At 40.0% G+C, this 15,430-nt stretch overlaps 1 protein-coding gene across 6 annotated transcripts in view; it reads right to left on the reverse strand.

The window, feature by feature from the left end:
* Window positions 1–15,430, reverse strand: part of LOC133574962 (2-oxoglutarate dehydrogenase complex component E1-like) — a 57,730-nt gene that overhangs the window by 13,335 nt on the left and 28,965 nt on the right. For 3 of the 6 annotated variants that reach the window (XM_061927356.1, XM_061927355.2, XM_061927357.1), the window contains 3 exons: window positions 2,328–2,456; window positions 2,111–2,261; window positions 1,925–2,052 (listed from right to left, as the gene is read on the reverse strand). In XM_061927356.1, coding sequence (XP_061783340.1) covers window positions 1,925–2,052; window positions 2,111–2,261; window positions 2,328–2,456 — 408 coding nt within the window. Of the gene's footprint in view, window positions 1–1,924; window positions 2,053–2,110; window positions 2,262–2,327; window positions 2,457–15,430 lie in introns of those variants that run through there. The other 3 variants (XR_009811440.1, XR_009811439.1, XR_009811441.1) reach the window with 2 other exon arrangements.

Consider the following 15,430-nt stretch of genomic DNA (forward strand, 5'->3'; position numbering starts at 1 on the left):
ACAGACCAGCATGAAGTTAAAAAAGTTAAAGTACCAATGATTGTCACACACACACTAGGTGTGGCGAAATTATTCTCTGCATTTGACCCATCACCCTTGATCACCCCCTGGGAGGTGAGGGGAGCAGTGGGCAGCAGCGGTGGCCGCGCCCGGGAATAATTTTTGGTGATTTAACCCCCAATTCCAACCCTTGATGCTGAGTGCCAAGCAGGGAGGTAATGGCTCCCATTTTTATAGTCTTTGGTATGACTCGGCCGGGGTTTGAACTCACAACCTACCCATCTCAGGGCGGAATCTCTAACCACTAGGCCACTGAGTCGGTATATACTATTTGCCACCCATTCCAACTATTCTTACATTCATACTACATTCTGTCAGCATTTCACATCAACTTCAGCATTGGAGCATTCACCATACTTGCCAACCTTGAGACCTCTGATTTCGGGAGGTGGGGGTGGGGGCGTGGTCGGGGGCGTGGTTAAGATATATATATATATAAATAAAAAATATTTCACTTTCAGTGAATTCTAGCTATATAAATTTTTTTTATTACATATATATATATATATATATATATATATAATACATTATTATTTATATATATATATATATATATATATATATATATATATATATATAAATAAATAAAATAAATACTTGAATTTCAGTGTTCATTTATTTACACATAAACACACACAACACTCATCTACTAATTGTTGAGTTAAGGGTTGAATTGTCCATCCTTGTTCTATTCTCTGTCACTATTTCAGAACACACACATTATACAAATATACATTATAAAATCAATAAGAAAACGGGAGCTCTAATTTGGGAGTCTGAATTAGGATCAGAAGTTCCTATATAAACATTGCGTACTCAAGTCGCCATTTTGTATTGATTACTGCAGCTGTGCACTGGATTCATTCACAAATACAAACTACAACTCACAAACACTTTAGAGTTAGGCTCCACCATCAGAATGTGTACTTAAACTTATAAAGATAACATGGATATTATTCAGTGAGTTGATTCACCAAAACTAACCTGTTATACAGGAGGAAAAAGCACACAGGACGTTTCGATTGTTCACAGACTGGTCGCGCTCATCAGAATGACAAGACACTTCCGGTCTGCAGGTGATAGCATTCAATTGGGAAGAAACACCCTACTGCCCCCTACTGACCAATGTGAATACTGATAAATGTGTAATGACAGCTCCAAAAACGAATTCAAACCACAAAATAAAATAAATAAATCAACACAAAAATGTGACACATTATGGGTGGGTCACATATGCATGTACAGTAGATGGCAGTATTGTCCTGTTTAAAAGTGTCACAACATTGCTGTTTACGGCAGACCAACTGCTTTACGTAGACGAAATGCTGTTGTTGTGTGTTGTTACCGCGCTGGGAGGACGTTAATGAAACTGCCGTACAATAAACCCACATAAGAAACCAAGAACTCGCCCTCGATCATTAGCTGTTTAAATTGTGGGAAAGCGGACGTGTGAACAGGCTGTCAACACGTCACTCAGGTCCGCATGGAGCTGGAGGGGGCGTGGCCTCCAGCTCCGGCTGAATTTCGGGAGATTTTCGGGAGAAAATTTGTCCCGGGAGGTTTTCGGGAGAGGCGCTGAATTTCGGGAGTCTCCCGGAAAATCCGGGAGGGTTGGCAAGTATGGCATTCACACGCAGTTCCTTCCGTAATTGCCTCATCTAGTTTTAAAACATTTTTCATTCATATTACCTATTGTCCAAGTGTCGGATTTGGACTCAAAATCGTGATCGGCTCTGAGGCCAAAACTGTAGACCGGGACATCCCTAGTATACACTGTACATATAGGACCATCTGGCACTATGCTGACTTTTAGTGATAAAGCCCTCAGAATGTAGACCAAGAGTACCGTATGTGAAGTACTCACCCAAGACGCCGTACTCGGACAGCGAGCTGTTGCAGACGGTGTACGAGGCCTGGTCAGGCGAGATGTGGTTCATGGGGATGCAGGTCTTCTTGTCCATCTTCTGGTCGTGAAGGACGTGATGTCGATGGCTGCAAACGCCACAGACCAGTGAAAAGGGTGACGGCGGGGAGAAGGTGTCTGGTCTACCTGAAGGTGCCTCTCTCCACGTCCTGACCGCTGAGACGTACATGGACGCCTTGTTGGAGCAGCGAGCCCAGAGCCATGTACTCGCCAAGCGCCCAGTCGCACACGCGCTGCCTCAACATGTCCGCCCGGGCCTTCAGGATGCGACTCAAGCCTGAAACAAGGCGGCACGTCAAACATGAGCGGGCAGGTGAGGTGACCGGAGAGCGGCGAAGGGTACCCGTGTGGACCGTGAAGTCGTCCACGGGGACGGAGGCGGCCACCTTCCCGATATAGCCAAGCTGGTCTTCGCTCAGGCCGGTGGGCGGACAGCTCATCGTTTTAGGGCGTCCGTCCGCAGTGAAGAAATCTGCCGAGACATTTCAGCGTCAAACAACCAGATGGCAGGAAAGGCCAACCGGGTTTTTAGTGCGGAACATTTGCCAAGTCATGTCTCAAGGACAATCCAGAGCAGGGGTGTCAGCTCAGGAGTTGTTATATTCCTTAAGATTTATTTATGCAAGTTTGAAGTATCAATTATCCAAACACAGTTTTGTTTGCATATTTTCAGGATGTATATATATGTATGAAATACTTGACTTGGTGAATTCTAGCTGTCAATATACTCCTCCCCTCTTAACCACGCCCCGCCCCACCCCCGACCACGCCCCCCACCCCACCTTCCGAAATCGGAGATCTCAAGGTTGGCAAGTATGGTCATGTCTTTCATAATGATTGTGAACCATAGGCACCATTCCAAAGAAAGTGCAGTTCCCCTTTAAGTCCCAGCCTATCCGGGATTGAACAAAATACTAAATAGATAATATATAATAAAAATCCTTATAAGTATTAAATAATGTATGTCGCGGCCTTGCCTTTTTCACTTGGAAAAAAAAAATGATTCAACATTAAAATCTATTTTCCCCGTTTTCTGGTTTGGTGATAAAAAAACATCCATCCATCCATCCATCTTCTTCCGCTTATCCGAGGTCGGGTCGCGGGGGCAGCAGCTTAAGCAGGGAAGCCCAGACTTCCCTCTCCCCAGCCACTTCGCCCAGCTCCTCCCGGGGGATCCCGCGGCGTTCCCAGGCCAGCCGGGAGAGATAGTCTTCCCAGCGTGTCCTGGGTCTTCCCCGTGGCCTCCTACCGATCGGACGTGCCCGAAACACCTTCCTCGGGAGGCGTTCGGGTGGCATCCTGACCAGATGCCCGAACCACCTCATCTGGCTCCTCTCCATGTGAAGGAGCAGCGGCTTTACTTTGAGCTCCCCCCGAATGACAGAGCTTCTCACCCTATCTCTAAGGGAGAGCCCCGCCACTCGGCGGAGGAAACTCATTTGGGCCGCTTGTACCCGAGATCTTGTCCTTTCGGTCATGACCCAAAGCTCATGACCATAGGTGAGGATGGGAACGTAGATCGACCGGTAAATCGAGAGCTTTGCCTTCCGGCTCAGCTCCTTCTTCACCACAACGGATCGATACAGCGTCCGCATTACTGAAGACGCCGCACCGATCCGCCTGTCGATCTCACGATCCATTCTTCCCCCACTCGTGAACAAGACTCCGAGGTAATTGAACTCCTCCACTTGGGGCAAGATCTCCTCTCCAACCCGGAGATGGCACTCCACCCTTTTCCGGGAGAGAACCATGGACTCGGACTTGGAGGTGCTGATTCCCATCCCAGTCGCTTCACACTCGGCTGCGAACCGATCCAGTGAGAGCTGAAGATCTTGGCCGGAAGAAGCCATCAGGACCACATCATCTGCAAATAGCAGAGACCTAATCCTGCAGCCACCAAACCAGATCCCCTCAACGCCTTGACTGCGCCTAGAAATTCTGTCCATAAAAGTTATGAACAGAATCGGTGACAAAGGGCAGCCTTGGCGGAGTCCAACCCTCACTGGAAACGTGTCCGACTTACTGCCGGCAATGCGGACCAAGCTCTGACACTGATCATACAGGGAGCGAACTGCCACAATCAGACAGTCCGTTACCCCATACTCTCTGAGCACTCCCCACAGGACTTCCCGAGGTACACGGTCGAATGCCTTCTCCAAGTCCACAAAGCACATGTAGACTGGTTGGGCAAACTCCCATGCACCCTCAAGGACCCTGCCGAGAGTATAGAGCTGGTCCACAGTTCCACGACCAGGACGGAAACCACACTGTTCCTCCTGAATCCGAGGTTCGACTCGGATGAAAAAACATAAAAGTGAAAATGGTTCGTTATCACGATATGTTAAATTAACGTGAATTGTCGCCATGGCAACATTGCCAATTCCTGCAGGGACTGATAAAGAACTATGTGAATTACTTTCAGGTGCTGGCTGTATTATTTGGTGGAAGGTGTGGTCCACTTGTGGAATGTACCACTTGACGGTGACACAATTACAATTAAATCATTCTTGTCAGACAATAGGCTCTTTTACACTGCAGGAACTTCCCCACCTAAATAAAGGTTCCCCTGTGTCTCCACCAAAAACTACTCGGGTAGATTTAGTTCTTTCAGAACTTTTAGGAGTTCCTTCCAGCTAGGTGGGACTTTTCCAAGTGACCCTGATCCTGTCGAACGCTGATTGGTTGAACACAGTTGGGGGCGCTCCTAAAACTTCTCTTTCTAACAACACACGACCACCATTGGAATATACGCAGCCACTTTGTTTATTTCTAATTTCTTGTTTATTTCTAATACAACACATTTGAATGAAAGGAACTTTAGTGATCAGTGGAACTATCTTGCAGTGTTTTTACTAGTGATGGGTTGATGAGGCGTCATGAAGCGTTTCGACACATTGCAAAACTGTATTGATACTGTGTCGATACTGTGTCACTAAATACTGACATCTGCTGGACATTAAAAATCCCTACAGGCAACCTATGGACCGACTCAACTGACACTGATTTGATGCCCTAGTACAGGGGTCACCAACCTTTTTGAAACCAAAAACTACTTCTTGGGTACTGATTAATGCGAAGGGCTACCAGTTTGATACACACTTAAATAAATAAATATATTGTCATTTGTAAGTTACACGTAAGTGTGATTTAAACAAGAATAGCTAAATAAATACATTTATATATATATAAAAAAATGGGTATTTCTGTCTGTCATTCCGTCATACATTTGTTTTCCTTTTACGGAAGGTTTTTTGTAGAGAATAAATGATGAAAAAAACACTTAATTGAACGGTTTAAAAGAGGAGAAAACACGAAAAAAATTAAAATAAAATTGTGAAACATAGTTTATCTTCAATTTTGACTCTTTAAAATTCAAAATTCAACTGACAAAAAGAAGAGAAAAACTAGCTAATTTGAATCTTTTTGAAAAAATTAAAAAAAGAATTTATGGAACATCATTAGTCATTTTTCCTGATTAAGATCAATTTTAGAATTTTGATGACATGTTTTAAATTGGTTAAAATCCAATCTGCACTTTGTTACAATATTTAACAAATTGGACCAAGCTATATTTCTAACAAAGACAAATCAGTATTTCTTCTAGATTTTCCAGAACAAAAATTTTAAAAGAAATTCAAAATACTTTGAAATAAGATTTAAATTTGATTCTACAGATTTTCTATATTTGCCAGAATAATTTTTTTGAATTTTAATCATAGTAAGTTTGAAGAAATATTTCACAAATATTCTTCGTCGAAAAACCAGAAGCTAAAATATTTATTATTCTTTACAATAAAAAATAAATAAATTTACTTGAACATTGATTTAAATTGTCAGGAAAGAAGAGGAAGAAAATTAAAAGGTAAAAAGGTATATTTGTTTAAAAATCCTAAAATCATTTTTAAGGTTGTATTTTTTCTCTAAAATTGTATTTCTAAAAGTAATAAGAAGCAAAGTAAAAAATAAATGAATTTATTTAAACAAGTGAAGACCCATCCATCCATCCATTTTCTACCGCTTATTCCAAGTGAAGACCAAGTCTTTAAAATATTTTCTTGGATTTTCAAATTCTATTTGAGTTTTGTCTCTTTTAGAATCAAAAATGTCGAGCAAAGCGAGACCAACTTGCTAGTAAATAAATACAATTTAAAAAATAGAGGCAGCTCACTGGTAAGTGCTGCTCTTTGAGCTATTTTTAGAACAGGCCAGCGGGCGACTGATCTGGTCCTTACGGGCTACCTGGTGACCCCTGCCCTAGTTTATACAATAATATAAACCAAGTCATTGTATTTCATTTAGGATTATTTCATATCTTCATTTAAATAAAATATATTTGTATCTTTTTTAGATACAGTCAATAAATAATGTGAACATGTATCATAACATGGAAATCTAAGAGAACGTGTTGTGGATGATTGTGGACTGGGAATTTTGTTAATTTTATTTTTTACACATTTTTATAAAAAAAAAAAAAAAAAAAGTTTTTCCGACATATTACATTTTAGACGATTTCTCTTCTTAGTTATTATTTCTCCGGCTGTAGAAAAGACCCGCTCACAGGGCACAGAGGAGGCGTCAGTGCGACACAGTTCGGGTATCGGTCACGTGACCAAAACAGCTCATGATCGGTCACGTGACTTTCTAAAAGCGGTACGCGCACCGACACAGGGTTTCGCTCTATGAGCTCGACGCATGCGCCGATGCATCGGTGTTGCCGGACCCATCACTAGTTTTTACTCAGCTGTAGTCTTTAAACGATATGCTGTTTAATGTTGTTCATTATTTTTACAAACTTAATTGCGATAGGCGAAGCTAGGAGAAGTGGACGGACTCTTTTAAAAGGTATTTACAGAGTATGAAGTCGACTTAAAGCAGGGACCTCAGCTGCTTACTACTCGGACTTCATGGGATAAATGTGAAGTAAAGGAGGCGGCACACGAGTGGAAGGACGGTAAATAACATCAAATATGAACTATTTACTTGATTGCATGTTGTAAAAGTAGTTGTTTTAGCATTTTCAATAAAATTCCTGCTTTTCCCAAATTTCCCATTGAAAAGAATGGAACCTTTTTCAAAGTTCCATAATTCCCACATTTCTTTCTCCGATTCAAACCGTTCCAACTTCAAAGTGTTCAGGAATTATGTGCTCTCCTTCAATAATTCTAAAAAAAAATATCCCGGATTTCCTAGAATTTCCATCTTTTAGGTACACTTTCCCCATTCAAAATGAATGATCCATTTTTCAAACTTCCACAATTCTCACATTTTTCAAACCATTCCCCCTTCAACATATTCAATTCATCCTGGAAATTTAAACAATCATTTTCCCACATTCAACAAGTTTCCAGGAATTCCTGTTTTTTTTCCCCCAACCTTTTTTAGTGCGATGACTCCTTTCACATTTTTTACTCAGTGGCCTAGTGGTTAGAGTGTCCGCCCTGAGATCGGTAGGTTGTGAGTTCAAACCCCGGCCGAGTCATACCAAAGACTATAAAAATGGGACCCATTACCTCCCTGCTTGGCACTCAGCATCAAGGGTTGGAATTGGGGGTTAAATCACCAAAAATGATTCCCATTACCTCCCTGCTTAGCACTCAGCATCAAGGGTTGGAATTGGGGGTTAAATCACCAAAAATGATTCCCATTACCTCCCTGCTTGGCACTCAGCATCAAGGGTTGGAATTGGGGGTTAAATCACCAAAAATTATTCCCGGGCGCGGCGCCGCTGCTGCCCACTGCTCCCCTCACCTCCCAGGGGGTGATCAAGGGGATGGGTCAAATGCAGAGGACAAATGTCACCACACCTAGTGTGTGTGTGACAATCATTGGTACTTTAACTTTAACTTTATTCAAAAAAAAAAAAAATCCCGGATTTCCTAGAATTTCCATCTTTTAGGTACACTTTCCCCATTCAAAATGAATGATCCATTTTTCAAACTTCCACAATTCTCACATTTTTCAAACCATTCCCCCTTCAACACATTCAATTCATCCTGGAAATTTAAACAATCATTTTCCCACATTCAACAAGTTTCCAGGAATTCCTGTTTTTTTTCCCCCAACCTTTTTTAGTGCGATGACTCCTTTCACATTTTTTACTCAGTGGCCTAGTGGTTAGAGTGTCCGCCCTGAGATGGGTAGGTTGTGAGTTCAAACCCCGGCCGAGTCATACCAAAGACTATAAAAATGGGACCCATTACCTCCCTGCTTGGCACTCAGCATCAAGTGTTGGAATTGGGGGTTAAATCACCAAAAATGATTCCCATTACCTCCCTGCTTGGCACTCAGCATCAAGGGTTGGAATTGGGTGTTAAATCACCAAAAATGATTCCCGGGCGCGGCGCCGCTGCTGCCCACTGCTCCCCTCACCTCCCAGGGGGTGATCAAGGGTGATGGGTCAAATGCAGAGGACAAATTTCACCACACCTAGTGTGTGTGTGACAGTCATTGGTACTTTAACTTTAACTTTATTCCAAAAAATAAAAAATCCCGGATTTCCTAGAATTTCCATCTTTTAAGTACACTTTCCCCATTCAAAATGAATGATCTATTTTTCAAACTTCCACAATTCTCACATTTTTCAAACCATTCCCCCTTCAACACATTCAATTCATCCTGGAAATTTAAACAATCATTTTCCCACATTCAACAAGTTTCCAGGAATTCCTGTTTTTTTCCCCCAACCTTTTTTAGTGCGATGACTCCTTTCACATTTTTTACTCAGTGGCCTAGTGGTTAGAGTGTCCGCCCTGAGATCGGTAGGTTGTGAGTTCAAACCCCGGCCGAGTCATATCAAAGACTATAAAAATGGGACCCATTACCTCCCTGCTTGGCACTCAGCATCAAGGGTTGGAATTGGGGGTTAAATCACCAAAAATGATTCCCGGGTGCGGCGCCGCTGCTGCCCACTGCTCCCCTCACCTCCCAGGGGGTGATCAAGGGTGATGGGTGAAATGCAGAGGACAAATTTCACCACACCTAGTGTGTGTGTGACAGTCATTGGTACTTTAACTTTAACTTTATTCTAAAAAAAAAAAATCCCGGATTTCCTAGAATTTCCATCTTTTAGGTACACTTTCCCCATTCAAAATGAATGATCCATTTTTCAAACTTCCACAATTCTCACATTTTTCAAACCATTCCCCCTTCAACACATTCAATTCATCCTGGAAATTTAAACAATCATTTTCCCACATTCAACAAGTTTCCAGGAATTCCTGTTTTTTTTCCCCCAACCTTTTTTAGTGCGATGACTCCTTTCACATTTTTTACTCAGTGGCCTAGTGGTTAGAGTGTCCGCCCTGAGATGGGTAGGTTGTGAGTTCAAACCCCGGCCGAGTCATACCGAAGACTATAAAAATGGGACCCATTACCTCCCTGCTTGGCACTCAGCATCAAGGGTTGGAATTGGGGGTTAAATCACCAAAAATGATTCCCGGGCGCGGCGCCGCTGCTGCCCACTGCTCCCCTCACCTCCCAGGGGGTGATCAAGGGGATGGGTCAAATGCAGAGGACAAATGTCACCACACCTAGTGTGTGTGTGACAATCATTGGTACTTTAACTTTACCGGTAACTTTATTCTAAAAAAAAAAAATCCCGGATTTCCTAGAATTTCCATCTTTTAGGTACACTTTCCCCATTCAAAATGAATGATCTATTTTTCAAACTTCCACAATTCTCACATTTTTCAAACCATTCCCCCTTCAACACATTCAATTCATCCTGGAAATTTAAACAATCATTTTCCCACATTCAACAAGTTTCCAGGAATTCCTGTTTTTTTCCCCCAACCTTTTTTAGTGCGATGACTCCTTTCACATTTTTCAACTCAATTCAACCATTCCACCGTCAAAACATTCCTCTTAGTCAAGACAATAAAACAAGTTGGTTTAAGAACTTGCAAAATTCCCAGTTTTCCCATAATACCATTTTTCAATTAAAAACATTTTACTACTTCAACTTTTCTTGACTGATTTAAACGATTCCAATACGAACCAATTCAGCTCATTCATGCTCCTAATCATTTTCACAAAAAATCCCCCAAATTTCCAGGAAGTTCCCATTGAAATGAATGGGACATTTTTCCAAGTTGCACCATTCCCACATTTTTCAACCTATTCAAACCATACCAACATCAACACATTCCACTCATCCTGAACATTCTAACTAACACTTTCCCAAGTTCCAAACCAAATTCAATTTTTTTGTGGAAGTTCAAACTCTTCAACATTCAAAGTATTCTTACATTCATACTACATTCTGTCAGCATTTCAGTATTTCACACAATTCCTCATCTAGTTGTGTATGCGACCCTCGCTGGAAGAAGCCCTCGGGTGAACTAGTACCGTATTTTTCGGACTATAAGTCGCACCGGCCGAAAATGCATAATAAAGAAGGAAAAAAACATATATCGTATTTTTCGGACTATAAGTCGCAATTTTTTTTCATAGTTTGGCCGGGGGTGCGACTTATACTCAGGAGCGACTTATGTGTGAAATGATTAACACATTAGCGTAAACATACCTGCCAACTTTTGAAATCAGAAAAACCTAGTAGCCAGGGTCCAGGGGCCGCAGGCCCCGGTAGGTCCAGGACAAAGTCCTGGTGGGGGGTTCAGGCTTCGCCCCCCGACGCAAAATGATTATTAGCATTCAGACAGGTTAAAATGTTGCTAAAACCATCACTTTTCTATCAGTCACAGTGACTTTTCAAAACAAAAATATTACAGCAAAAATCATATGGGTTGATTGTAAGGCTGAAACGACGCGTCGACGTCATCGGTTACGTAAATACGTCGACGCCGTTTTTGTGCGTCGGCGCGTCGCATATTTACGTCACTCTACTTTACTGTCATGGCGGAGCGCAAAGCAGACGATGCGAGCGAGGGGAAAAAAAGCACGCCAAAAGTCGTCAAAAGTGTGGGAGTATTTCAATAAACGGCCTAATAATGTTGTTGTATGCACACTGTGTCGAGCGGAAATGGCCTATCATAGCAGCACAACGGCTATGAACGAACATTTGAAAAGAAAACCCCCGACAGCGTTCTTGCCATCACCATCAACAAGTCAATCGTCCGCGTGCGTATACGTTGTCATTATTACACAAAAACATGAATGTGTCATTTGTATCTGCGTTGTAAATTCATAAACTAAAGCACCGTTTCGCTCTGAGAGGCGCGTTTGGCGTGCCTGTTCAGTGTTTACAAAGACGCGCTCCTCTTTAATGCTGTGGAGAGGCGGCGGCGGCGAGCGAGCGGCGAGGCGGGGCGCGCCGGGAGCGACGCCGCAATCGTGCCCAGGTGCGCGATCCGCGCAGTTGGAAGAGAAAAGACTTTGTGTAAAATTAAAAAATTGTAAACCTGGCAAAGCCGTCTGGCGTTCAGTCTGTCGGTCCTGAAAGAACCCCACGGCACAAAGACGTGTCACAAACGCTAACGTTAATTAGTTGTGCAAATACCTTTTACAACATTAACAGTTACATATACTATGTACAAACCAACAATTAACTTTCACTTTAATCATACTATCATTGTTGTGTTATTAAGCAAAATAAGCAATACTTTTACTTTTGTTGAAATGTTTACACTTGTTACAGAATATTTCCGTTTTGCACTATTTTGTATTGGATATTTATCTTTATTTTTGCACATTTTAAAGCAAAATAAGCAATACTTTTACTTTTGAAATGCTTATACTATTCCAGAATATTAAGATTTGCACTGGATGTTTACTTTTATATTTGCACATTAAAAAGCAAATAAGCTACTTTTAATTTTGTTAAATGTTAAAAGTTTTAAATGTTTACATTGTTACAGAATATTTTGTCATGTTGTTGTCAATGTTGACTGAGTGGCCATACTTTTTTTTTTGTAAATAAAAGCCATGCCTTTTGAAAAAACTGGCCTACATTTATTTTTTCCTCTTCATTTTAAATTTTAAAAAAAATCGGTAAAAGGAAAAATAATCTATAGATTAATCGAAAAAATAATCTATAGATTAACCGATTAATCGAAAAAATAATCTATAGATTAATCGATAGAAAAATAATCGTTAGCTGCAGCCCTAGTTGATTGACATGTTTATTCTGTAAGCTAACTTCAATAGTTTGAAATTATTTTGACAGTTAATGCCAGTTATCCTGTCAACCTTTCACAAGACTTCAATTTGTTAATTGAAAGTATAAACAGTATAAACACTTTTTACAGTAAACAAATGGTAAAACAGTACTAAACAATTCCATTAAAAAAAATTGCTGTCATTATTAACTTTCTGTCCAAGCTTGTATAATCTACTGCCTTGTTCAATTGTAAAAAATATTCTGTGCCTAAAATTCACATTTCTATCACAATGATCATACTGTAAACATGGTAAGCTAACTTCATTAAAATTAATAGTCCTGTCAATAGCATGGAATTACAATTCAAATGTAGTTTTTTTTGTAAGCCTTTCAAAAGAATTCCAAATATGAAAAATTCATGAAAATTAATTTAAGCCATCAGACACTTGAAAAGTGGCACATCACATCTCTAATGTAATCATTTGAACTTTTCAACAGAAATAGCACTGCAAAAATATTAAGGACATACTTCTGTATTTTGGTAGTTATGCTGTCAACATTTAACAAGATTTCTTCAACTTGGACTTGAAAGCATAAATAGTATAAACACTTTTAACAGTATAACAGTACTAAACAATTCCAATAGATAACATTGGTGTCATTACCTTTTTGTGGCTAAAATCCGAAAAACGTTGAAAGTTTTCCACTTGTATCGCTAGCAACGGCATTAGACTTGTGTTTTTTTTGTCCCAACGTGGTCTTTTACATCGCTAATTCCTCCGTGTCCGATCGAAAAATCTTGTCTGCACAAGGTGCAATTCGCGTAGTTTTCACCCTTTTTGGAACGGATAATTATTCCCGGATAGGCTTTTGAATATTCTTCACGGAATGACTGCAGTTTTCTTTTCGGTTTAAGACTCGTTTGCGATTTTTCTCCGGCTGATTCCATGATCGTTCGCTCGTTTGGAAACAATGGGCAACAGGTGCCTCGTGCTTGGCAGCGGTGCTATAAATAGCCTCGCGCATGGCATTCGGAATGGCTCGATAGGAAGTTACGGGAAGCAGTGTCGATTGTCATTGTTGTTACGCGATTTCGTGAATAAAACTTAAAAAAAATTTTTTTTTTTTAAATTAATGAAAAACCGTATTTTTTATCACTGCAACCGTAACCCGGAATAGGTTGATGAAAACCGTACTAATTACGGGAAAACCGGAGTAGTTGGCAGGTATGCGTAAAATATGAAATAATATTATTGATCTCATTTACGTAAGAGACTAGACGTATAAGATTTCATGGGATTTAGCGATTAGGATTGACAGATTGTTTGGTAAACGTATAGCATGTTCTATATGTTATAGTTATTTGAATGACTCTTACCATAATATGTTACGTTAACATACCAGTTGGTTATTTATGCTCCATATAACGTACACTTATTCAGCCTGTTGTTCACTATTCTTTATTTATTTTAAATTGCCTTTCAAATGTCTATTCTTGCTGTTGGCTTTTATCAAATACATTTCCCCCAAAAATGCGACTTATACTCCAGTGCGACTTATATGTTTTTTTCCTTCTTTATTATGCATTTTCGGCCGGTGCGACTTATAGTCCGAAGAATACGGTATAAGTCGCATTTTTTGGGGTATGTTAACGTAACATATTATGGTAAGAGTCATTCAAATAACCATAACATATAGAACATGCTATACGTTTACCAAACAATCTGTCACTCCTAATCGCTAAATCCCATGAAATCTTATACGTCTAGTCCAGCGTTTCTCAAAGTGTGGGGCGCGCCCCACTGGTGGGGAATAGAGACATGACAGGTGGGGCGCGAGGAACGGGAGGAAATTTCACTTAAAAATTTTTTTTTAAATTATTATATTTTTAGATTATTTTTTTTACTATGCTTTCATTTTCTATACACACTGTAAATCACTTTGTGATTCTGTCTGTGAAATCCGCTATATAAATAAATGGAAATTACCGGTACTTATTTTTACTGTAGGCTTTATATTTCTCGGTAGGAGCGAAAGTTTGACAGACATAGCAACAGTAACTAATGGGGGCGGGGCTAAGCGGAACAAACTTTCGCGCGGATGGGTAGCAGGCTAATGTGTGGATCACAATTACACAAATATATACATTTGTGACTCGCACCTCAAAGGTCGTCGAGCCAGAGCCAGCGCCTGCAGAGAAACAAAAATGTGACGGGCACACACTGTGTCATTCACCGGGAAGCACTCGCGTCAAGGCAGCTCAGCCCCGAACTCAATGAGGTTTTAACAGATGTTGTGAGCGCGGTAAATTTGATCAAAACACGACCACTGAAAGCGCGACTGTTCTCTGCACTGTGTGAGGAAATGGGAGCTGATCATACAGCCGTGCTGTTTCACAGTGAAGCAAGGTGGCTCTCCTGGGGGAAAGTGCTGTCACTTGCCCTATCTTGCCAAATGCATAGCTCCATCTTTTTTTTTTGCAAAGATTGCAAAGTGGCACTTTTATTGTATTTATTGTTGAACTTGATGCAAGTTATTTGATTTATTATTGAACTTGATGCAAGTTATAACACTTTTTTTGATTTATTATTGAACTTGATGCAAGTTATAACACTTTTGTTTTATTTATTATTGAACTTGATGCAAGTTATAACACTTTTTTTGATTTATTATTGAACTTGATGCAAGTTATTTGATTTATTATTGAACTTGATGCAAGTTATAACACTTTTATTTGATTTATTATTGAACTTGATGCAAGTTATAACACTTTTTTTGATTTATTATTGAACTTGATGCAAGTTATAAACCTTTTTTGATTTATTATTGAACTTGATGCAAGTTATAACACTTTTTTTGATTTATTATTGAACTTGATGCAAGTTATAACACTTATTTGATTTATTATTGAACTTGATTCAAGTTATAACACTTTTTTTGATTTATTATTGAACGTGATGCAAGTTATAACACTTTTATTTATTTATTATTGAACGTGATGCAAGTTATAACACTTTTTTTGATTTATTATTGAACTTGATGCAAGTTATACCACAGCTGCACAGTTATTTTATTTATTATTGAACTTAATGTTATTTTATGTTATTGAGTTTGAATGTATACAACTTGATGTTCAATAAATTTGAAAATGTTAAAGCTTGGCATTAGCGCTCTGTTGGGGTGATGGGGGCAGGTGGGCCTTGAAAACTCCCCCTTGTCCAAAGTGGGGGATGACAAAAAAAGTTTGAGAACCACTGGTCTAGTCTCTTACGTGAATGAGATAAATAATATTATTTGATATTTTACGCTAATGTGTTAATCATTTCACACATAAGTCGCTCCTGAGTATAAGTCGCACCCCCGGCCAAACTATGAAAAAAAACTGCAAC

Source organism: Nerophis lumbriciformis, linkage group LG32 (assembly GCF_033978685.3).
Source record: "Nerophis lumbriciformis linkage group LG32, RoL_Nlum_v2.1, whole genome shotgun sequence".
Taxonomy (NCBI): Eukaryota; Metazoa; Chordata; class Actinopteri; order Syngnathiformes; family Syngnathidae; genus Nerophis; species Nerophis lumbriciformis.